This window comes from Coregonus lavaretus (assembly GCF_964263955.1).
Source record: "Coregonus lavaretus genome assembly, chromosome: 23".
NCBI classification, from domain to species: Eukaryota; Metazoa; Chordata; class Actinopteri; order Salmoniformes; family Salmonidae; genus Coregonus; species Coregonus lavaretus.
The window spans coordinates 16716710-16743104 of NC_140010.1; the positions used below are offsets into that span (position 1 = coordinate 16716710).

The window sequence follows — 26395 nt, forward strand, 5'->3', positions numbered from 1 at the left end:
AAATAAAATAAATACAGAAACCCAGCCTAAAACCCCAAACAGCAAGCAATGCATTAATATGGAGTTGGTCCACCCTTTGCTGCTATAACAGCCTCCACTCTTCTAAGAAGGCTTTCCACCTGATGTTGGAACATTGCTGTGGGGACTTGCTTCCATTCAGCCACAAAAGCATTAGTGAGGTTGGGCACTGATGTTGGGCGATTAGGCCTGGCTCGCAGTCGGCATTCCAATTCATCCCAAAGGTGTTCGATGGATTTGAGGTCAGGGCTCTGTGCAGGCCAGTCAAGTTCTTCCAGACCGATCTCGACAAACCATTTCTGTATGGATCTCGCTTTGTGGACAGGGGGCATCGTCATGCTTAAACAGAAAAGGGCCTTCCCCAAACCGTTTCCACAAATATGGAAGCACAGAATCGCCTAGAATGTAAATGTATGCTGTAGCGTTAAAATTTCCCTTCACTGGAACTAAGGGGCCTAGCCCGAACCATGAAAAACAGCCCCAGACCATTATTCCTCCTCCACCAAACTTCACAGTTGGCACTATGCATTCGGACAGGTAGCATTCTCCTGGCATCCGCCAAACCCAGATTTGTCTGTCGGACTGCCAGATGGTAAAGCATGATTCATCACTCCAAAGAACGCGTTTCCACTGCTCCAGAGACCAATGGCGGCGAGCTTTACACCACTCCAGTAGTCAATTGGCATTGCGCATGGTGATCTTGTAGTGCATATAGTTTGTTTATTTTTGTCCTATCATGATGGAACGGTGCCAATCCTATATCCTAGACACCCATCTGAGCGACACACCCACTAAGGAGAAGTCCTTATCCATTTTATAGGCCTACTGCAAGTAGCCTTCGCAGCCATGACAGAAAGGTGAACGCGGTCAGAGACCCACTAAAGCAGCACTGCCCCCTCAAGAGTCTGAGCCTGCCTGGCAGGGTAGGTCCAAAAGCCAAAGCCCCCGGATGGGTGAGCATAATATACAATGATTTTCTCAAAGCTGCTAATGAGAACCTTGACGACCTTGTACCTAGCCGGTGGGAATTCCGGTGGAGTGCTGGCAACACTGGCTGCAGTAACCCATGGGGACGGAGTCACACTCAGACTATCAGAGGGGGCATATTATTTTGGCCCTGGCGGCGCTGAATAATCAAATGGTCTGACTGCACAGAGGTGCTTGGGAAGATGGGTCACAACGGGGGACCAGCGTGTGTGGGTTGGGGGATATAAGCTAGGACTAGATATTGGTTAATCAAATCTTCCCATTCCTGCTCAATTTGGCATGCCTTCTTAAACAGCCAAACTGTATACTCATTCACACATCAAGTCTTCTCTTGAGTTGGGCTCGGGATGGAACAACTGTTGAATACTTGAGCTTGTGGTTGTGTGTATGTGTGTGTGTGTGTGGGGCGGTTGTAGGTCGATCTATGGGTGGAAGGGGAGAGGAGGGCAGAGGTGTTTGTTTGGGAGGGGTGGGGTGAATGAGTGTATGCATCCCACATCTGTTGACAAAAATGTAGAATTCCTACTGCCAGCCCTTGTTATAGGTAACAATCCTTCGTAGAAGTGCTTATATTATTAGTCAGTTGTGGGAATAAATTAAGATATGCTAGATTTTTTAATATACAGTATATATATATTTTTTATAACTAGATGCACTACAACCGAGGCGAAGATGTTAGAAATTATGTTGGCAGCGGATCCAGTTCTGTACTGTAGGTGGCACCATGTGCTCTTTTTAAAGGATAGGCCCCCATTTCCTAAAGTTCCTAGGATCCATGTGTACAGGGATGGTCAGCCAGTCACTGGGACAACAACCCAACTTGGGATGGGGGGAGGTTTTAGCGGGTGGAATACTGGAGGACAATTAGAGGTTTACTTAGTCGCAGCTACAGTATGCTTAACAGTGCAAATATCATGGTACAGCTATATGGACACTCAATTATCATGGTACTTCTTAAATGGTAAGTTTACAAACATATATTATGGTAAGTATAATCAAATAAATACACAGTTCTAGTCCAACTAAAAAACTGGAGACCCTTTACACTTCAGTGTTGTGATGCCAAAATCCTAGAAAAATGCATAGAGCATATAATTAAAAAGGTATTGTCGGATATTATTCATCCTAATTAGACAGGTTTTTTACATGGAAGATACATTGGAGATAATATAAGACAAGTACTGGAAACAATAGAACAATCTGGGAAACCAGGCCTGGTATTCATAACTGACTTTGAAAAGGCCTTTGATAAAGTATGACTGGAATGCATACATAAATGCCTTGACTATTTTAAATTTGGAGAATCTCTTATTCAATGGGTAAAAATGATGTATAGTTACCCCAGGTGTAAAATAGTAAATAATGTCTACTTCTCAGAAAGTATTACATTGTCAAGAGGAGTAAAACAAGGTTGTCCACTATTGGTATTTATTATGGCTATTGAAATGTTAGCTATTAAAATCAGAATCAACAATAATATCAAGGGGCTAGAAATCCAGGACTTAAAAACAAAGGTATCATTGTACGCTTACGATTCATGTTCTTTTACATCCACATTTTGGATCCCTGCACAGCCTCAGAGGATCTAGATATTTTTTCGAACCTCTCTGGATTAAAACCAAATTATGATAAATGCACCATATTATGAATTGGATCTCTAAAAAATACAACGTTTATATTACCGTGTAGTTTACCAATAAAATGGTCCGACGGTGAAATGGACATACTCAGTAGTCATATCCCGAAAGAAAGAAATTCTCACTACAATACATTTTATTAGAAAGTTGGCCAAATTAGATAATATTTTGCTACCATGGAAAGGACAACACCTGTTTACATTTACATTTTACATTTTAGTCATTTATTTGTGGAAAAGTCACCCTGATGAATTCTTTAGTCATATCCCAGTTTACCTATTTACTTATGGCCCTGCCTACACCTTATGACTTTTTTAATTATATGAGCAAAACATATTCCACTTTATTTGGAACGGCAAGGCAGACAAAATTAAATGGGCCTATTTATATAATGAATATGAATTCGGAGGGCAAAAATGATTAAATATTAAAGCATTGGATCTCTCACTAAAGGCTTCAGTCATACAAAAACTATACCTAAATCCGAACTGGTGCTCTAGTAGATTAGTAAGAATGGCTCACCCCATGTTCAAGAATGGCCTTTTACACTTCATTCAGATTACAACCTCTCTTTCGGTTATTTGAAAATGAAATCTCCAAAATATCGCTATAAAAACAAAAAAAAAGCCATAGAAAGCTGGTCGCAATTTCAGTTTAATCCACCAGAAAAGGGAGAACAAATATTAGAACAAATATTATGGTTAAACTGACATATACTAAAAACATAAAAATAAAAAGTATCATCTTTGGAAATTATATCATAAATAGGACTGGTGGAGTCCAAAATACAGTGGGGAGAACAAGTATTTGATACACTGCCGATTTTGCAGGTTTTCCTACTTACAAAGCATGTAGTGGTCTGTCATTTTTATCATAGGTACACTTCAACTGTGAGAGACGTAATCTAAAACAAAAATCAAGAAAATCACATTGTATGATTTTTTTATAATTAATTTGCATTTTATTGCATGACATAAGTATTTGATCACCTACCAACCAGTAAGAATTCCGGCTCTCACAGACCTGTTAGTTTTTCTTTAAGAAGCCCTCCTGTTCTCCACTCATTACCTGTGTTAACTGCACCTGTTTGAACTCGTTACCTGTATAAAAGACATCTGTCCACTCACTCAATCAAACAGACTCCAACCTCTCCACAATGGCCAAGACCAGAGAGCTGTGTAAGGACATCAGGGATAAAATTGTAGACCTGCACAAGGCTGGGATGGGCTAAAGGACAATAGGCAAGCAGCTTGGTGAGAAGGCAACAACTGTTGGCGCAATTATTAGAAAATGGAAGAAGTTCAAGATGACGGTCAATCACCCTCGGTCTGGAACTCCATGCAAGATCTCACCTCGTGGGGCATCAATGATCATGAGGAAGGTGAGGGATCAGCCCAGAACTACACAGCAGGACCTGGTCAATGACCTGAAGAGAGCTGGGACCACAGTCTCAAAGAAAATCATTAGTAACACACTACGCCGTCATGGATTAAAATCCTGCAGCGCACGGTCTAAACTCCACTCGCCGTGTTTGGAGGAAGAAGAAGGATGAGTACAACCCCAAGAACACCATCCCAACCGTGAAGAATGGAGGTGGAAACATCATTCTTTGGGGATGCTTTTCTGCAAAGGGGACAGGACGACTGCACCGTATTGAGGGGAGGATGGATGGGGCCATGTATCGCGAGATCTTGGCCAACAACCTCCTTCCCTCAGTAAGAGCATTGAAGATGGGTCGTGGCTGGGTCTTCCAGCATGACAACGACCCGAAACACACAGCCAGGGCAACTAAGGAGTGGCTCCGTAAGAAGCATCTCAAGGTCCTGGAGTGGCCTAGCCAGTCTCCAGACCTGAACCCAATAGAAAATCTTTGGAGGGAGCTGAAAGTCCGTATTGCCCAGCGACAGCCCCCGAAACCTGAAGGATCTGGAGAAGGTCTGTATGGAGGAGTGGGCCAAAATCCCTGCTGCAGTGTGTGCAAACCTGGTCAAGAACTACAGGAAACGTATGATCTCTGTAATTGCAAACAAAGGTTTCTGTACCAAATATTAAGTTCTGCTTTTCTGATGTATCAAATACTTATGTCATGCAATAAAATGCAAATTAATTACTTAAAAATCATACATGTGATTTTCTGGATTTTTTCCGTCTCTCACAGTTGAAGTGTACCTATGATAAAAATTACAGACCTCTACATGCTTTGTAAGTAGGAAAACCTGCAAAATCGGCAGTGTATCAAATACTTGTTCTCCCCACTGTATATGGAAATGTCTGCCCTATCCAAAATTACAACCAACTGATTGCAGCATTACCGCAAAAATGTCGGAGGCAAGTGGAAAGGGGAGAAGGTAAGGAACATGTCGGCCCTGCATTAAAGACCAAAATTGGCTAAAAAAAATTGTGATTAATAAAAAGTATACCAGTTTAATTTAAGGACAAAAACATTGACAGCTGCAAAATAGTTGGGAGGAGATTTTCGATGTACTGACTCCGTGGCACATGGTTTATGAACTGATACACAAAACAGAACGCTGGATTCAAAACTTAGAGTTTTGCAATTTTAATTATTATACACAATTCTTTCAACTAATAGAATGTTATATATATATGGGGGATACAACCATCCTAGCTCTGCAGATTTTGCTGCGAAGAGACAGAATCATTTGATCACTTGTTTTGGTACTGCCCATATGTAGCTTGTTTTTGGTCGCAGGTTCAGGAATGGCTGAAAAATTGCAACATTGGAGCTAACTCTGCAATTAGCACTGCTGGGTGATTTGAAAAGTCATAGTCAATCGATCAATAATATAATAATACTCTTAGCAAAAAAAAAAGTATCTCTAATTTACAATCGGTAGAAACTACGAGAATAGAAAGGTTCAGAACTTTTGTGAAACATTACAGCACAGTGGGAAAAATATGGCAGCTAGAAATCAAAACTGGATGGTCTTCAGAGATAGATGGGCGGGGTTGACGGTAGCGGAAAGCTGGGACTAAAAACAAACAAAAGCTAACTAATGTAAAATCTACTGTCCGTAAAATGTATATAGTATGTATAAACTGGAAGTAGAAGCCTAAGTATTGTTGTCCATTAGTTTACTCCAATTAGGGGAGGGATGGTAGGGATAGGGGATAATAATAAAGTATATATATATATATTTACAAAATATATATATATATATATATATATATATGGGGGATTGGAAATTATGCAATTACATTGATAGAAGCCACAATCTATCAGTAATTTTAAAGCTGATCTACCCTTTTTTTTGTAGACGTGTGCGCACACACGCACAGTGGGGCATTCCTGTGCCGTTTCAGAAGGTTGCAGGAAAATACAAATCACTGATGCATTTTATTCATGCCTTATGATTAACTTGGGCACATTAATTAATGTTCTAATGAGTTCAATACATTTAGAACATTTCTTTGGATATTGTTTAATTCCTTTGTAATGTCTGGATTCCGTGATTCTTTCCATATTCTCTGCAAGGCAGATTTTGTAGGACCCTACCACAACCCTTTCTCATAACCACCTCAGGCTAAACTCAATCACCATGGTCACCATGAGTACTGGGCATCACTGTTCATTACAGGAGAGGAGGGTAGGGGAGAGGAGAGGGGAGAGGAGGGGAGTATACATCTAAATCAAGCAGCAACATCACTGTCCTTGTCCACAAGACTAGACCAGGGATGCAAACTGGTGAGGGCCCAAAAAGGTTACAGGGGGAAATGCAGGTTTTAACTAATTAAACAACAAAGAATATGATCTACATGATCAGTCTCTGTGTGTAAAATAAAAAGTGGTTAATGTGAACCTAACTCACAGTTAAAAAATGTAAAGAAAGCAATCCAATGTTATTTGTTGCCTAGACTTGACTGCAAATGACACTCAAGTCTTGAGAAAAAACAATACACTAATATTGCAGTTAGCCATGGCAGCCTTTATAATAGAACGCCTGTGACCACACACATCTAAATATTGCACTTGGGAAAAAACATCTTCAAGTAGAAATAGAATGACACAAACAGGCATTCTATTTTTGCTCTATTATAGTGGCCACCAGAGCATATGAGCGGAGTGGAGCGGAGTGGAGCGGTGAGAATCTCAGCTCCTCGCTCACGGAGCTGTTCACCCCTCCGCTCCCCCCGCTCAAAGCCACATCAGGCCAGTCCGCTCATTATCGCTCAGCGCTCAACGCAGTTTGCATCGCGCTCCACTCAAATCGCCCCCCGCTCACTCCAAAAAAGGAACAAAATCTGCATGTATTTCACTTTTAGCTTAAACCACAGCCTTACTTTATCTCCCCGAATTTGTTGCATACAGACTCATCTCGGATTATCCATTCTGTCTTGAAACGGGGATCTAACACTGACGCTAAAATGAGATGTTAATCAGTATAGTATATTCCATAGCGAATTAACACGTTGTTTGCCAATGTTTCTGCAAAAGCAGCGATGCCCATTGGAAGTGCAGCGTGAGTGTAATCGGTGAGCAGGGATTTGATTTCTGTGACAGCAGGGAGGATCATCCCCAGGTTGAACGACTGAATCATCCGCAGCTGGCTGCTCCATCGAATGGCGCAGGCATTTGTGGGGCGGACACCTAATTGGTCGGTTTCCTCTGTGCTCTTGCGTACACTTTTCACCAGGTGCCCGACTTTCACTAACAGCCTATTAATGTTGTCGTGCTCGTTAAAGGCGTTTTTGATCGCCAACTGAAGCATGTGAATGGGGCATCTCAGATGTAAATTTGACAAAGTAAAGTACTGATTTATCATAGTTTCTTGGGGGGGGTGTAGCCCGGTTGAGCTGCGCTGGCGAAGTGTTGCATCCCTTCGCGTTCTCCTTTACTCAGCGGTTCATAGTCCATGAAAATCATTTCAAAAAATGCTACATCCAGCTCTCTTTTTCTCTCCCTTGTTATGGTTGGGCCTTTGCGTGCAGTGAATAAACTTTTGAATTCCTCAACCCTTTTCTCTTGTTGCTGCTGCTGCTCCTCTCGCTCTATAAAATACAAATTCATGGACGACACAAATTAAATTAAACAGATGGATTCTGGGTCAGGCTTGAGCATGCTTCAGACTCGTGGTGTGAGCGAGCGAAATTGGAGCGGGACATAGGGCGACGCTCCGTCCTTTTAAAAATGCCGCTCTGCGCTCTGTTCAAAATCCGTCCGCTCACGCTCCACGCTCGCTCCCGCTCCACTCCGCTCCACTCCGCTCATATGCTCTGGTGGCCACTATAGTGGACATCGATCAAGTGCACAAGACTACATGTGTGCAAAAATAACGTTCACTGAGTAAAACATTTAATAATCCCCCCTCACTCACACACAAGTGTTACTGTCAATTTCAACACAACAAAAGCAATATATTTGGGCTACACTGCACATTATTACATCGTACACTTTCTGCCTGTTGACATCTGTTCTACAATGTGCCAGCAGAGCATGAGACCCTTTGTTGGCATAACTGATCTCTAACAGGCAGAGTACACCTGGCATACCCCTTTTTATCCACTGTATTGAAAAAGTGAGAAAGAGGGAAAGTGTATGGTATTCCATTCACCTCTATAGTGCCATCCAGCTTAAGCCAGGCCCAACCTAATTCTCTCATTCTGAAAATTAACCACATACTGTAGAGGGAAAACAGTTCACAGATAGTAGTTATTTTGTTAGCTAGTTAACTAGTTAACATTTCACACAGATTGCCAGGGTCCAGTAAGCAACTAACGCGTTATAACTTGAGGAATGGTAAGGAGTCGTATACCAGTTAATACTATAGCGAATTGGTTAGGTTACTAACGTTAGCTCATCTGATGTTGTAACGTTAGCTGTCTGACTATTAGCCAGCTAATTTTCACACCATAAACTCAATTATTTGATCAGTTAAGTTGGCTAACGTTGCTCAACATTTCTCTGGCTAGCTAACAGAGAATTCGATCCAGCTAGCAAGATACTTAACAATACTAACAATACTTGTTCCACCACACTTTCTCCCTCACCTCAAACTTTCCAAACGCCAGTTGTTTTTCGGTTACAGCTCATGAAGTACGCTTCATCACCTTCTCACCCCCGTCTCCGTGGTCAGGCTTCTCACCTACCTCTTCGTTATCGTTCAGGGGACGCGCTGCTGTAACTGGCAAACTGCCTTTCCACTCTCGGCTGTCTTTCTAGTGCGCGTGCTGATGCTGTAACTAGCAAGTTGGTTGTCTCTTCTCTCTTCAGTCGCGTGCTGCATTCTGTTGTTATGTGAACGATTGGCTGAGCTTTGGATACAGCCAGTATTGCTCCAAACGCGCATCACTCGTTCGCTTACAGCCAGTAGTGATCCTTTGTATTCAAAACTGGGAATTTCGCCGAAAGGTGACTAGTTTGCATCCCTGCTAGACAGATATCATGTTGAGATACAACATTCATTATGGGGCTCAGAGAGAGAGAGAGAGAGAGAGAGAGAGAGAGAGAGAGAGAGAGATATATATAATATTATATATATATATATATATATATATATATATATATATATATATATACACCTTGGCCTAAACTTCAGCGCCACAGGTAACTTCCACAAAGCTGCGAACGATCTGAGAGACAAAGCAAGAAGGGCCTTCTATGCCATCAAAAGGAACATAAAATTCGACATACCAATTAGGATCTGGCTAAAAATACTTGAATCAGTTATAGAACCCATTGCCCTTTATGGTTGTGAGGTCTGGGGTCCACTCACCAACCAAGAATTCACAAAATGGGACAAACACCAAATTGAGACTCTGCATGCAGAATTCTGCAAAAATATCCTCAGTGTACAACGAAAAACACAAAATAATGCATGCAGAGCAGAATTAGGCCGATACCCGCTAATTATGAAAATCCAGAAAAGAGCCGTTAAATTCTATAACCATTTAAAAGGAAGCGATTCACAAACCTTCCATAACAAAGCCATCACCTATAGGGAGATGAACTTGGAGAAGAGTCCCCTAAGAAGGGTGGTCCTGGGGCTCTGTTCACAAACACAAACAGACCCCACAGAGCCCCAGGACAACAACAATAACACAATTAGACCCAACCAAATTACTTGACACATTGGAAAGAATTAACAAAAAAAAACTGAGCAAACTAGAATGCTATTTGGCCCTTAACAGAGAGTACACAGTGGCAGAATACCTGACCACTGTGACTGACCCAAACTTAAGGAAAGCTTTGACTATGTACAGACTCAGTGAGCATTGCCTTGCTATTGAGAAAGGCCGCCGTAGGCAGACCTGGCTCTCAAGAGAAGACAGGCTATGTGCACACTGCCCACAAAATGAGGTGGAAAGCTGCACTTCCTAACCTCCTGCCAAATGTATGACCATATTAGAGACACATATTTCCCTCAGATTACAGAGATCCACAAAGATTTCGTAAACAAACCCAATTTTGATAAACTCCCTTATCTACTGAGTGAAATACCACAGTGTGCTATCACAGCAGCAACATTTGTGACCTGTTGCCACAAGAAAGGGGCAACCAGTGAAGAACAAACACCATTGTAAATACAACCCATATTTATGTTTATTTATTTCCCCATTTGTACTTTAACTATTTGCACATTGTTACAACACTGTATATATACATACTATGACATTTGAAATGTCTTTATTCTTTTGGAACATCTGAGTGTAATGTTTACTGTTAATATTTATTGTTTATTTCACTTTAGTTTACTATCTACTCACTTGCTTTGGCAATGTTAACATACGTTTCCCATGCCAATAAAGCCCTTAAATTGAAAGAGAAGCTTGAGCTGACATACCCTAAATATCAAACTCCCTGTTTAAGAGACATTGAGTGAGAAACACCAAGGCACGACCCCCCCCACCGTGGAATGGCAATGAGCTGAGTCGGTCAGGGCCAGGGATGAGGGTGGCAGAGAGAGAGAGAGGTAGCCTATGGACAGTTGGGGATGGAGGGAGAATAAGAAAGCTGGTCTTGTGAGGGAGAGAAAGAGAGATAAATAAATGCAATCTGTCAGATGGTCTGAGGGAGGAGGAGATGTGAGAAACGATAGTGCGAGGAGAGCGATGAGGACAGATTGAGAGAGCTAGAGATGGAGGGAGGGGGAGAGAGGCCATGAGAGGGATCTACTGTATATTAGAATGAAAACAGACATACTCCTCTGGATCTGCAGGCTGACACCACTATCCTAAAAGCATCTCACCACACACACACACCTCTTATGTAGTAGTGCGTTTCTCCCGTGAGGAGACAACACAACACATTCTTTAAGTGCCCCATTACCCTTTTCCTCTTCTCCTTGGGTGTGCACACACACACACACACACACACACACACGACACATTCGATTCGAGCCCTGGAACGTGCAACATCCGATTAGACAATTACATAATGACTCACCAATGGGCTGTTTACGAACACACCATTAGCTGCCAGCCAGTAGAGGAGAGGAGATGAGGGTAGACAGCCCCCATTAGGGGACTCATTCTCACTATCGGTTGGCATTAATTTTGAAGCAGCTTTCCATCTCCTTGACTACTAGAGAAACCTTGAATCTGATCAAGGTAAATCCCATTTAAGCATAACACTATCAAAGTAATTACATTCAGTTGACCTCAGATAGCTTCTGCGCCTAGAGACAATGCACTGGAATTATATTTTTAATTGCGTTTAATTCCCTAACTACTACTGTATGCATCAAATAGGGAGAGCTTCTAAAATTGTTGCCAAGACGACCAGTGAGCTCTTTCCATGACATTCCAGGTGAATCCAGGTGAAACATATGATCCCTTATTGATGTCACCTGTTAAATCCACTTCAATCAGTGTAGATGAAGGGGAGGAGACAGGTTAAAGAAGGATTTTTAAGCCTTGAGACATGGATTGTGTATGTGTGCCATTGATTCAGAGGGTGAATGGGCAAGACAAAAATGTAAGTGCCTTTGAACGGGGTATTGTAGTAGGTGCCAGGCGCACCAGTTTGAGTGTCAAGAACTGCAACACTGCTGGGTTTTTCACACTCAACAGTTTCCTGTGTTTATCAAGAATGGTCCACTACCCAAAGGACATCCAGCTAACTTGACACAACTGTGGGAAGCATTGGTGTCAACATGGGCCAGCATCCCTGTGGAACGCTTTCAACACCTTGTAGAGTCCATGCCCCGACGTACTGAGGCTGTTCTGAGAGCAAAAGGGAGTGCAACTCAATATTAGGAAGGTGTTCCTAATGCTATGTTCACTAAGTGTATATACATACAAAAGGTACCAGAAACAGTGTTCTTCTGCCATTATGTAAAATATTTGGAGAAGATGATGTGCAATTGTGGGCCCAATCTGGGGTGTTGAGTGAGAGACAAGAGGAGAGGCTCAGTCAACTATGTGCTTAATGGCTGTCATCAGGACTGCTTCAGAGAACTCCAAGCTTCATTAATCCTTTAAACCCCTAGCTAGCTGCAGAGTTCTTAGTCACTATGTCACCACCATATTCCTGCTCACTATCCAGCTATATGACAAGGGGAAAACGAGACGTGACATTATATATTGTATTTTATTTAAATGTGTGTGGACTGTGGACAAACTAATCAGACTAACTAATGTAAGGTAAATGTTAAAGACATAAAATGGCCACATGTATGCAAATATCACCAACAACATTTCCTATTAATCTCCTGAAAGAGTCCACTCTCCTTTCTCACTGTGCTTTCTGTGTGTACATGGAAATAAGGACCGCTTGGATTAGGGCGTCGTCATATGTTCCACATGAGCAATGCATTCCCATGCTGCACCTGTCCATCACGGCAAAATACACCTCATGACACATGCTGCCTCAAACACGTGTGACGCAGCAACATTGAAAAACCTTACCCAACTCTTTACCTGAGGGAAGGGAAAAACTCAACTCTGTCCTCTCTCTTACCTGACTGGCTAGCTCATCTGTAGTAACCTACTCTCTGAAGTGGAGACAGCACAGCAGTAGCCTAAAAGTATGATAGGACAAGCAATGTATTGTTTGTGTGACACTGACTCAGTAGTTCTTTTAAATAAATAGGCCTACCCAATAACAGTGAACCTCAATTAAAATGACAAAGCAATGCACACTGTCAACTAAACTCATATTTTGACTCACTGAGCTAAAACACTGCAGTTTGTGAAAGTAATACGTTTGACAGACTGAGAAAAAGTCTGAGAAAATCAAGTTTGGGCAGCTGTTTAAAAAAAAGTACAATCCTAACTTGTCCTAAATGTGGGGTGTTTGCTAAGTGAAGCTAGGTAGTAGGCTAATGACAGTAAATAATTCAGGGTTGGTATAAAGCACTCTGGCTCTCACACACACACACACACACACTCCAGCCATCCCTCTGAGTCTGTTAGTGGGGAAACAGTTGCATCCGCCTGGCAGGGGAGAGCTTCATTAGGATATTCTCCTGGGAAGGCTCTGGGCTGATCCTAGTTCAGTGTATCCACAGAGTGTGATCTCTCTGGCAGCCCCTCTACTCACCCGGTTAAGATACTGTATCTCATGTGGTCACTGAGGAGTGAACTCTAAGCATGACCTGACCTATCCAAACAAACTGAACTGACCAATGCACTGACAACATCTGGTTGGATCCAACTGAATATCACCAGCCAAACAGATCATTTAGCCTTGTGTCCATCTCGGTCTCCTTATCCTTGTAATTACACTGAACAAAAATATAAACGCAACATGTCAAGTGTTGGTCCCATGTTTCATGAGCTGAAATAAAATATTCCAGAAATGTTCCATACACACAAAACGCTTATTTCTCACAAATGTGATGCGTGTGATAGAAGGAGTCAGGCTCAGGAGAGTAATACGCATCCAAAGAGTTTATTCCGTCGATAAACAGTTGCGCAAGCATGCGACAACAAAACTGGGGAAATATCTACCCTGGCAACAACAAGGTAAGGGTATCTCAACCGAGCTACACACAGCTCATTACAAACAATCACCAACACAGACAAGGAAGCAGAGGGAACACTTATACAATGACTAATTGGGGATAAGGACCAGGTGTGTGTGATTAATTAGACAAGACAAGTGGAGTGATTTGATTTTTTTTTAAATAATTGCTTTATGAGAAGTACGTGACCCTAGGGTGGCAACATATACATTCTAAGTGATTTCAATGAGTCTTTCTCCATTCTGATTGTTTTATAGTGTTGAATTAAACTTAAACCCAAAATCATTTTCAGCATTTATCAATTTCTGCATTTCCTGCACTCATTTGAGATCATTTCCACATTGTCACGTAGGGCTGCACAATATGGGTAAGCAATCTAGGCCTTATTTTTAACCAAATGTTGCAATTGCGATTTGACATGCGATTTAGAGAAAAACACTTGGGTGAACTGTTGGAATCATGGAAATAGAAGTATTATTCTCATTCTATAGTTAGAATATAATAGTGGGCACTTTGAATAGATTGTTGTTTGACATGACAGCAAATTACAATGCAAGGGAGGAGTAATTATGACAGGATAGGAACCAAAGTGTTGATAAGTGTTTCCTAGGGGACCCTATAATCTTTGGCTACATTGAATGTTTTCTCCTAGCTACTTCATGTAGCTAACATATTCATGCTTCACGTATTCCTCTTTCATTTTGAAGATACTGTTGCACAAACAACATTCTGATTTAGGTCTACACCATCACTGGTATTATCAGGCTGTATAGCCAATAACGTTTGCTCTGACTCAGTACATTTATTAGCTAGCTAGCCAACTAGCGATTAGCATTAGCGGCTAACAAGATTTAGGTTCAACTTGCTAAGAAATTACAAACTAGTTGTTTGCAGATGTAAGAAACACGAACTAATAGTGTAATTGTAGAACGCTAGTGGATTTATATTAAGAAGCAAAGTGAAAACAGCATCGTTGTCATCAACATTGTTGCATGTGCTGTATTGACCATGCAGACTGAACACAAGTGTCTCGTGATCGAGGAACAACAAATGCGCTCCTTGAGTGACATGGCGCGGTGCTAGGTCTGTGTGGAAAGCGGCATGGAGAGAGAGCAGAGAGATGACTCAAGTAGCGAATAAACTTTTTAAATGTACGGCGTATCAAATTTTACAAACCAAACATTCAAAGACCATTATTGAAGGTAAAGTAAAAACCCAAACCAGTCTGTCCTTCAATACGGGTATATCGTAAAATAGGGTATACCGCTCAGCCCTAGATTAGGGCCTAATGTATTTATTTCAATTGACTAATTTCCTAATATGAACAGTAACTCAGTAAAATCTTTGAAATTGTTTCTTGTTGCATTTTATATTTTTGTTCAGTGTAGTATCTTCGCAGTGCAGACCCAATTTTATTCTCCTCAGCAATCTCACTGTATTTGCTGGCCTTTCAGGCCTATTCCTCCAACAGACTTATTTCACAACAGGTGTTGTTGCATGTAAAAACATGAGACTGTCTGTGCTACAGGCGTAAAGAGCCATTAATGCATAACTACAGAGATTAGATAGTGGAGTCTACTGGACTTCCTGTTACAGAGGCCTCACACACACGCACCGAGGCCCTCTGTGCCATAGCGACCTACAGTAAAGGCAGCTGTGCCTGCAGCCAGGCAGCCGAGGCCGCTCCCTCCTCTTATCTTCACTATCTGAGAGGAACTGTCACTCAGTCAGTCAGTCGAACATGTGGCAGTAGCAGTATGGTGAGGTAGTATCCCACTCCAACCCTGTAACCTCTCCCCCTCCCCTTTCACTTCCTCCCCAGCAGACGTGCCTGACATTCTAGAGGAGCCAGCGTACATTCCTCACATGCCTCCACCGTATGAGAGAGGGGGCGAGAGGGGAGGGGGAGAGAGGGGGCGTGGTGGAAGTGGGAGTGCCTCACACAAGGGCATATGGGCTGTTGGGTTTTAACTTCCTTGTTGAATGCTGCTTCTGCTGCGGCTGCTGCTTTGCTGGCCTTTTAAACCAGAGTCAGGCTGTTGAACTGTAGACAGACAGGGACCTGGGTGTTGGGAAGTGAACCAGGGGGGTGAGAAGAGGGTCGCACAGGGCCTGATGAGGCCCGGGGAGGGCTCAGGTGACCAGAGTTAAGCTGGCTCATGTGGGACAGGGAAAGGAGACAGGGAGAGGACAGGGATGGAGGTGTTGGCTGGCTGGCCCCTGGAGGTGGAGGATCATCAAAGCTACCGTACTGTAATGGCTGTCACTGCTGGTTGGTTGACTGATTGGCTGTCTGGCTTGACTCAGCTGACTGCATATGTATGCCACACTGGTAGGCTGCAGGCCTATTGTTAACCCTGTTAACCACAAATATCACACACACTCTCTCTCTCTCTTTGTGTCACAAACCACACGCTCATGCTCATTCAGCCTATCATATAAAACCATCTAAATTAACTCATATCCACTCAAGCCACTGTGGGCCTTTGAAACACAGACACAAAATAATTATGGGCCTAGCATGTGACCGTGAAAGTGAATGGGACAGCGACAACCACGTGGCCATTTTCAGTCTTACATCGACAACGACCTCTGCAACAATAGGCTCTCTCAGTCAAGGCAGGACAGGACAGACATTTGGGGAGACAAAGAGTGTGTGTTTTGGCCTCTGCTCACTTGCAGTACCAGGCTCCTACATGAAAAAGCTCACCTTCACATTACTAAGACCTTCATGACCCTGGAAAACATTGTAGAAACTTCTCTCTCCCCCCAGCTAAAGCAGAAGCGGTGGTGGTGGGGTATCAGCGGTGGGAGAGTGAATGAAAAGAGCTTCCTGGTCTCTGGTGGAGCTGAGGCTGTGACTGGGGCTGGGGGCTAGGGCTGGGACTGGGACTGAACTTGGGACTGAGGCTGAGACTGGGGTACGCAAACCCAGCTTGGCAGGCAGTTAGTGTGACAGTCCAGAAGACAGGGTGCCTGGAGGACAGGGCCTGTGCAGCATCTAAATGACCACAATTCACTGAATTCTTCCTCAGAGCTGGGGTTTCATGCTCCCCCACCCACCTTACATCCCTCTCTCTACCCATCCATCCCCCTATCCCTCGCTCTCTCCCTCCCTCCATCCATCCACCCACACAGGCATTCAGGCCTTTCATTGCAATGATAATGGGCCAAAAGCCGGAACAGGACCCATGTCTGAGCACCATAAGTTCAGCGCTGGCTTTGTGGCCATGTCATGTGTGTCCATGGGAGCAGAGCGTGCTGCCACGGTTCAACAAAGACGGAAGGAGAGGAGGGAAAAAAACAACCACACTAAAAATCCTACTGCCTTCAGCAGGGCAACTTTGCCCAAAGCATAGTTCCCCGTAACTCTCAAACAACCTTATGCCAGCATACACACACAGTGTGGCCTGGTCTGCAAGCCTGGACACCATAGGGGACGGGTGTTCAAAATGTGTGTGAGCTATACACACTATGGTGATATTGGATAGGCAGTTATTGTCAATACTTGTGCCCAGGAGCCTTATATCTGCCCACCTTTACCCTCCTGCACGGAGTATGGAGTGTTACACTCACTCACCTTGCCTGTCAAAGTTCACAGCTAATGACAACAGGAAGGAGTGGGCCTGTTATTCCACCTGCATGGCATTATTACAGAGGACATTCAACTGTTTCTACCAATGGTGTATATAAACCCTGGATTGATGATATGTAATGGCCAATGTGAGGCTTTGATGCCAATGGTCGGCCATATTGGCACTCCCCAGAAGGAGCCGTCCTCCAAAGGAATGAATGGAATTCTACAGTATTTCAATTAAATGTTTCAAGGACAAAATTACATGTATTTAAGTTTTTTTGTTGTTGTAGTGGGGACAGTAATATTATTACTTTCAAAAAACCCAGCGTCATCCGGGTTTGGCCGGTGTGGGCCATCATTGTAAATAAGAATTTGTTCTTAACTGACTTGCCTACTTAAATAAAATAAAAAATAAAAAAATATTTTAAGGACATTTTTATATATTTTTGAATTTTACATTTTTATGTTTAGCTCACATAATATAATTTTAAAGTATGCATTATCATGTCTGTAATGGAATAAATGTGGCAAAAACAAATGTAGACATGAATAAATGCATTTCTATAGCTTCCAAAATATTTTTTTACAATGGTGGGGGAGTGTCAAGATGGAGGCATGGAAGTGTGTGGTTAATGATCATGGGAAGTGTTTGGTTAATGATCTATCCCTAAGGCAAGGGTTGTCATGTTTTACTCTGTTATTGCAATGGTATAGCATATACACCATGTAGGCTAATACCATTCCCCCAATACAAATAGAGATGGTAGGCTTAGGAATGACATGTAGGGAGGTCTACACCAATACAAAAGTGTAGGCGCAACAGTTAACCTCTTAAATGCATTTCCATTCAACCACCAAATGGCGCAAAACTAACATATGCATGAGAAAGAAAATTGCGCACAGTGATAAACAAGATAAATGGCTTTACCATTCTTACCAACTTCAAGAGTAGCCTGGGCCCATTCATCTCTCTGACATTATGTCAACATCAGGTATGTTGTAATAACATTCAAACATATTGCACACCTCAACAGTACTGTAACAAGTGGCTTTTTACCTGCGTAAAACCGTAACATGGAGCCAATCTCGGTGTTCATCCCTTCCTCCTGCACGCGCCACGGGTCCTTAAATCCCAGTTTAAAGAGAAAGTCATTCTGGATCTGGAGAGGCCTCTCATCTTGCCCGAGCCTCCTGACAGCTTCACCGTGGAGCTGAACGTAAAGTGTAGGACTGGTGTCACCTGCTGCGTCTCTATCCTCATGAGCCGCCGCCGACCCTGTTTTCAAAGCACCCTGGCTATTATCAGGGTCTTGGATGTCGGGCCTATTACCTGTCGAACAGGCCCGGGACAATGAGCTACCGCTACTACTGGGTGGCAGCCTGCTTAGACTGAGAGGTTCGAGTATGTTACCTGCCCCAGTATCCTGTGTCACGTCGTTTAAATGCCCACCGTTGCTAAACTTGTAGTTGGCAGAGACTGTGTTGCCATTGGGGAGAATAGGGTCAATGCTTGTGGTAGGACAGTCGAGCTCCAGTTCGTCTGAGGAGCTGCCATAGGTGTCGTGGCCCTCCGTGGCGCTGTCAAAACTAGGGCTCAGGATGGATGCGTCTGTGCCCAGGATCATGTCGTCGCTGAGGGAGTCCCGGTGCTCACTGAGCCGAGCCCCCGAAATGCTGAGGTCATCGAATGCGCTGCTGCTCTCCACGTCCGAACCAGAATTGAGCCCGTAGCTGTCCACTCCGTTCAGTCTCTGTTCTGGGTCATCCTCGTTAGGAGTATCCAGGTTAGAATTCGAATTTAGATCCGACAACGAGTGAGTTATATTATCTTTCGACTCTGAGTCCGGACTAAAAAGTTTTGCATCCTGTTGCTTTTGCCGCTCATCGGCGTTCTCCATAAGCAGTAGCCTCAACCCGTCACTTGGCTTGTCCGATAGGCCGCCCCTGAATTCTGGGGATCCCGAATCTTTGCACTTCATATTAACGTTACCGTCTTCAATTAGTTTGCACTGGCTGTCATTATATGGATACTTCACGTTACAGTTTCTGTTTTGATCAGTCTTTAGGTTGTCATTACAAAATATACGCAATACAGAGCTCGACTTACTGAGTTTGCTCAAACGGAGCGCCATCTCGCCAGCGGTGGTATCAATCGTGCACAGCACCGGCCTAGGATATGAAGGCGAGGTGAGTTTGTCGTGGACATGTATGGAACCCCTGTGAAGATCCACTCGCACCCACTCTCTATCTGAAGGCTGCAGTTGCATGTTCTGCCGATGCCTCAGCAACGTCTTCCTATCCAGACTCCGAGTATGCAGAGACGCAGAAGAGAGGGTCGATTTCATCTTGGCGCCGCAGGCGGCAGTGACAATCGATGTGGCAGTGGTTGCAGCTGCAGCGGAGAGGTTCCTCTTCAGCCTCCTCCGTCTCAACAGGAGCGAGTTGGAGTTACTGGATAAACTACGGCCATTCGTAGATGTGCTTCCGTTACTTTTATTCGAAGCACTAGAACCCACTGCAGCCTGAGAGGGGTTGTTCCCATTTCTAATATCTATACGAGAGGCCGTCAAATGTCCACCGCCATCATCCACTGGCGTCCCCTGGGCGACAGACAGTCCGCTAGGCTTCTTAAACTTAGTTGCACTTCCATCTTCCAAGCCTTTGTCAACGACAGTCCGCGCACTTTCCATTTTGCCAAATGGAAAGTACACTATATATCCGTGCGTACGTGGCTTAACATCAGCCTTCTACATTAAAAAAGCGCGACAATATGAACACAATACAATAAATGTCCGCGGGTTGGGTCGTGTACTTATCCCACTATTCATTCACTTCTTTGCCTTCGTGCTCCAGTTGGAATCTCCCCTGCGTTCCCGAAAACATTTAAGAGGAAATCCGCTAAAAACAGGTCGGACTTGAAGTGAGGGAGACGTTACCGTGTGTCTCACTTACACCACAATACTATGGTAGAATATGAAATAAACGTTGGCCGACCTCTTACGCAAATACTGTACAATAAATATTAATGAGGTGACACAAGATGTGGGAACAATATTGTATTGCCTTGTGGGAAATGTATTTCAATTTAAGGACATCTACAATCTTTCATGTTGAAATACTGAAGTAAAAACTACATTTCCCAAAAAAAAGGGGCATCCAAACAGCAGACAGAAGGGGCAAGTTTCAGAATGGTGTAAATAGATATGTAACACACAGAAATACAAGTCCCTGTTATTTGGTAGAGAGCCTTATCAGTCTATGCACATGGATACATTTCTATATGCAAATACCTTTACGCACCGCCCACATCTTTTACGCACTGCCCAGTCTGAGGAATATCCCGCTTGTTGCGTTGTTTTGATGAGTCGGATTCAACCTTCTGACTACGATGGCAAGATACTTGGGAAATAAACTTGTCAAGCGCATCAAGCATAAAACCATTCTAAATCAAAATGGGAGACAGAACATGTTTTTCCCCACAGCACTAATATTAAATACCCCACTTATTTATCAGCAGTTTTAAGCCAATGTATTTTATGATATGTGCGTGCTTGCATTAAATAGCATGGGAAAATAACGTTCGAGTCTACTCGATCATTAACGACGAGGGTGAAATAACTTGAGTTGAGCACCATCTCATCAGGACGCCATTTCATAAGGCCACGCCGACTGGCCGACTTTCTGTACTCAGTGATATTCTATTGTCCTCTTCCACCACCTAGTGGAGTTCCAGCTCAGATTAGTGACAATAATCCACCGCCATCATCTGAAGGGTGCAGGTTTTTGCTCCATCCCAGTACTAAAACGCTTATAATATTGAGGTCATTGAATTTCTCATTAAGTACACTCGACACTGTCCCTAATGCTAATCCATAACCTATCCCCACTGTGTTAGTAGGCTACAGTGTAACAAATAGGCTAATAAAAAAATAACAGTTAAACTTAATTGATTTAAACCCTTGGCCCCTATAAGGAGCATAGGCCATTGACAAATGTCTTCCATCGTTCTCTGATCGGGCAAGTTCTTCCAGGTCACAGCAGTGCTGCGCTCTGGTCATTTCTGCTTGGATGTCTCTCCTCCAACAGTTTGAATCCTGGAATTGGGTACAAATGGAGTTTGACTGAATCACTGAAATAAATTGACACCAGTGAAGCATGATTGCTGGAAAAAATCCTTTTAATAAGATTTTTTGGACATAAACAAATCAGTCTACCCGTTACATGCATGGTCTACCTGTACAAAGTAAATATTTGACAGAGGGTAGGCCATTGGAGAATCCTGTCTTTCTGTACATAGATTTTACTATACATTACTGTACTGGTGTAAAGCTGGCAACAAGGGACCTTGAAGTACACTTAAGACTTATTTCTGAGATGTTTAAACAAGTTAGTGAACACTTGCATGTCGTGAAAGTATTAAAAAAGACAGCACTGCCAATGTCGTGGCCTGGGCCATTATAACCATATGATTGTTATATAATTACATCTGGGATGCACTTTGAGCTTATTCTGTATAATGAAAAGTGCTTTACAAATGTAATAAATTGTCAAAATTGACCTTTTAGTTGGATGAAAATATTTTGAAGAGCTTGAAAGTTATTGGATCTATGAAACCCCAAAACACCAACAAGTGGTACATCCATCAGACTACTTGGGATGAGAGAGAGCTTCCCTGAACCCATAGTGATTAATAGGAGCTCTGTGGGATAACCTCTTCAATGATAGACTGATGAGGTTGTGGTCAACATAAAGATAAAAAAGCATAACTGACACACACACACACACACACACACACACACACACACACACGCTTTGAGATAAAAGGAAAGCCAAAGTAGTAAGGCAGTATTTTACTCTAAATCACATTAGCTACAATTCCTGGGCAGCCATAAAGACCCAATAGCTGATGGCAATATTGCCATGGTTTGAGAAAACATGTCTTATAAATGATAGTGAACAGAATGCAAAATACATAATGACGTTTAATAGAGAGAGACATGGCAGTCATTCACATTGTAAATGGAAAGGAATCCATATTTCCAAAATAAATGGCAAATATCACTTTCAAATTAATTAATTGTCACCAAGTACATGTCACAGAAAACAGTTTATGGCTGAATTCATATTCGTCGATTCCAACATGACGCCATCCTCATGCTATGCGGTTAAGTGGTTTTTCAATAGACAAACAGAGAGCAGCCTCCTCAAGGTGTTGATCAAAGCTTTAGGATTCTCCACTATGCCCAAAACGGTTTGAGGCAAACATGATGACGTGTGTGGCATGATGCTGGAATCAAAAAGGAAACTGGTTCGAGCAGAAAACATGGCCCCATCATCTCTTGAAGGCTCTACTGATTTAAGGTGCTCCAATTAAATTAGGAAAATCAAACTGGGACATTGGGAAAGAGAATAACCTGTGTAATAAAGTAAGCAATATGTGGAGAATAAATGCTCCAAACTAACATTTTATATAATGACCCATGTTTACCTGATAACCAAACATATGTGCAATACCTTCTATGTTCCAGAATGTTTTCGTAAATTTCATTGGGGCCTCAACTACAAAGACGTAAAAAATGACAGAGCATGTCTTTTTGTTGGTGCATCTTCCTATGCAGGTACATGAATACAGTAGGTGGCCAATCAGGCCCTTCACCATATCTAATCTACGTCTTATGACAAGCAAACTTTTTCATATTGCAACTATAAGAGTAATGCGTACCATTTAAAAACAACTCAGACAGTGGCCAATAGAAATCCAATTCCGATATTCCCATTGGGGCCTTTCCTAAAATATCAACAAAAAAATGAAATGAAGGAGAGGACCATTTACAAGCAAAGTAAAAAAGTTTTCATACAGTTTGCCAAGAGGCAGAAAGACTATTGCTCGTTCTTAAATATACAGAAAATACAGAAGAAAACAAAAACACAGAGTGCAGTGCAGTCACATCAGCAGAGTTCATTAAACATAAGACTGCAAAACGAGAAAAGCGTCATTCTCAACAATAAAAAACAAAGTATCCCTGGATGGTGAGCCACACGTTACATCCTAAATGGCACCCTATTCCCTATTCAGTGCACTACTTTTGAACAGGGCCCATATGTCTCTGGTCAAAAGTAGTGTACTATATAGGAAATAGGATGCGATTTGGGACGTATTATAGCTCTTCTCTGAAGGAGTCTATATTCAAACATCAGAGACCTGTGACACCCCTAAAGCCACGTAACCCACAGTTTAAAATAAAAAAGTGGCACTTAAAAAAAAAAAAAATTATATAAAAAGCTGTTCAACCTTAACACATACAGTCAGTGCATTATCTGCCAGCTACATTTTTCATTAAGGTTACCCTTTCATCCTTTCAGGATCCCAACATGAAATGGACAGTATTGAAGCATGATTCTATTTAAAATGTTACTTCATATCTCTGTATAAACACAATGTATATTTGGAGAGAGTGTAAACAAAACACTGTCTGCACTCTCAAATTCACAGTTAGCAATAGATATCAACATTGTCGGTACAGTGGGAACTGAACTGACCACCATGGGGAGAAGTAGAGGTGGGAGTACATGGTAATGACAGGGTGAACCCCAGAGGGCACTATGACCTAAGGAGAGGGCAGAGGGAAAATATTGCACATAATTCTGGAGTGTTGTATGGACTGGATCCCTCACTTATTTTTCTATTTAACCACTCAAACACTTGTAGATGAATCCACACACAGCACTAGGTTAATCTTAACAGACCAAGGATAACATTCTCCAAGTGGTTGATGTCCATCTCTCCCAATGTCCATGGGTAAAAATGTCCTTTCTGATTAAGAGTGAGGATGTGGAGGCTCCTTCCACCAATAGTGACAAGCCAATCACATCCAATGATGAGACCGTGACAAGGGTGGGGCATAGGTACCTGGTAACCATGACAGCCAGTCCATGGAGTAGAAATGGCAGGTGTCCAATCCCAACCAGCCCATCATCATCATCCCCAAAGCACTGAGCGCCTTCCTGAGAGCTCAGCACTAGGGTGTGGGACGAACTAGTCAGTTACATAGAGAAAGGGCTGAGAAAATTGAGGTGGGAGTTGGGGGGGCTACTAAATCAGGTGTCCAACTACTGTTTGTCTCTGGAGGGGAAGGTACCGACCGACTGAGTAGCAGGGTATTGACAAGGCATTTCAGATCAGAAGAAGACATGACCTTATTGTAGAAACGGGCACCATTTACTGTCCAGCACTTATGGTTCTCAGTGAAGGAAAACAGCCAGTCTGTCTTGCGTTCCTATAGACAGTGATGGTCTACGGTCTGTGAAACCTGAGGGAGAAAAGAGCAGAAAATACTGTCATTTGTACGAATTCCAAAGGTCACATATTGCAATTCCCTTATTATAGGTTACTGGAAAAGGTATGCCGTATACATACAGTACATTCGGAAAGCATTCAGACCCCTTGATTTATCCCAAATGTTGTTACGTTACAGCCTTATTCTAAAATGGATGAAATAGTTTTTTCCTCTCAAATCTACACACAATAATGACAAACAAAAACATATTTTTAGACATTTTTGCAAATGTATAAAAAATAAAAAACGGAAATAACACATTTACATAAGTATTCAGACCCTTTACTCAGTACTTTGTTGAAGCACCTATGGCAGCGATAACAGCCTTGAGTCTTCTTGGGTATGATGCTACAAGCTTGGCACACCTGTATTTGGAGAGTTCCTCCAATTCTTCTCTGCAGATCCTCTCAAGCTCTGTCAGGTTGGATGGGGAGCGTCGCTGCACAGTTATTTTCAGGTCTCTCCAGAGATGTTCGATCAGGTTCAATTCCGGGCTCTGGCTGGCCCACTCGGGGACATTCAGAGACTTGTCCCGAAGCCACTCCTGCATTTTCTTGGCTGTGTGCTTAGGGTCGTTGTCCTGTTGGAAGGTGAACCTTCCCCCCAGTCTGAGGTCCTGAGCAGGTTTTCATCAAGGATCTCTCTGTACTTTGCTCTGTTCATCTTTCCCTTGATCCTGACTAGTCTCCCGGTCCCCGCCGCTGAAAAACATCCCTACAGCATGATGCTGCCACCACGCTTCACCGTAGGGATGATGCCAGGTGTCCTCCAGATGTGATGCTCAATCTTGGTTTCATCTGACTAGAGAATCTTGTTTTTCATGGACTGAGAGTCTTTAGGTGCCTTTTGGCAAACTCCAAGCGGGCTGTCATGTGCCTTTTACTGAGGAGTGGCTTCCGTCTGGCCACTACCATAAAGGCCTGATTGGTGGCCGGGCAGCCAGATCTACATTTTAGTCATTTAGCAGACGCGCTTATCCAGAGCGACTTACAGTTAGTGAGTGCATACATATATATATATATATTACACATATACACACACACACACACACACACACACACACACACACACATATATATATATATATATATATATATATATATATATATATATATATATATATATATATATATATATATATATATATATATATATATATATATATATATATTTTTTTTTCATACTGGCTCCCCGTGGGAATAGAACCCACAACCCTGGCGTTGCAAGCGCCATGCTCTACCAACTGAGCTACACGGGGCCTAGGAAGAGTCTTGGTGGTTCCAAACTTCTTCCATTTAAGAATGATGGAGGCCACTGTTCTTGGGGACCTTCAATGCTGCAGACATTTTCTGGTACTCTTCCCCAGATCTGTGCCTCGACACAATCCTGTCTCAGAGCTCTACGGACAATTCTTTCAACCTCATGGCTTGGTTTTTGCTCTGACATGCACTGTCAACTGTGGGACCTTATATAGACAGGTGTGTGCCTTTCCAAATCATGTCCAATCAATTGAATTTACCACAGGTGGATTCCAATCAAGTTGTAGAAACATCTCAAGGATGATCAATGGAAACAGGATGCACCTGAGCTCAACTTCGAGTCTCATAGCAAAGGGTCTGAATACTTGGTATGTTTTATTTTATAAATTTGCAAAAAATTCTAAAAACCAGTTTATGCTTTGTCATTATGGGGTATTGTGTGTAGATTGATAAGGGGGGGAAATGATTTAATCCATCTTAGAATAAGGCTGTAACGTAACAAAATGTGGAAAAAGTCAAGGGGTCTGAATACTTTCTGAATGCACTGTTCATATCAAGTATTTAAAGGTTTGTAAAGCCATTGCTTTTCACCATGACAGTCGGGGATGTGTTCATGCATACAAATACATACCATTAAACATGCTAATGCACGTCT

General features: G+C 42.6%; 1 protein-coding gene across 1 annotated transcript in view; it reads right to left on the bottom strand.

Annotated features, from left to right (window-relative positions):
• Positions 1–19919, bottom strand: part of LOC311150638 (PH domain leucine-rich repeat-containing protein phosphatase 1-like) — a 92731-nt gene extending 72812 nt beyond the window's left edge. Inside the window, exon 1 of the mRNA XM_084188129.1 lies at positions 18202–19919. Coding sequence (XP_084044255.1) covers positions 18202–19834 — 1633 coding nt within the window. The 5' untranslated portion in view covers positions 19835–19919. The remainder of the gene's footprint in view (positions 1–18201) is intronic.
• Positions 19920–26395: the final 6476 nt, after the last annotated feature.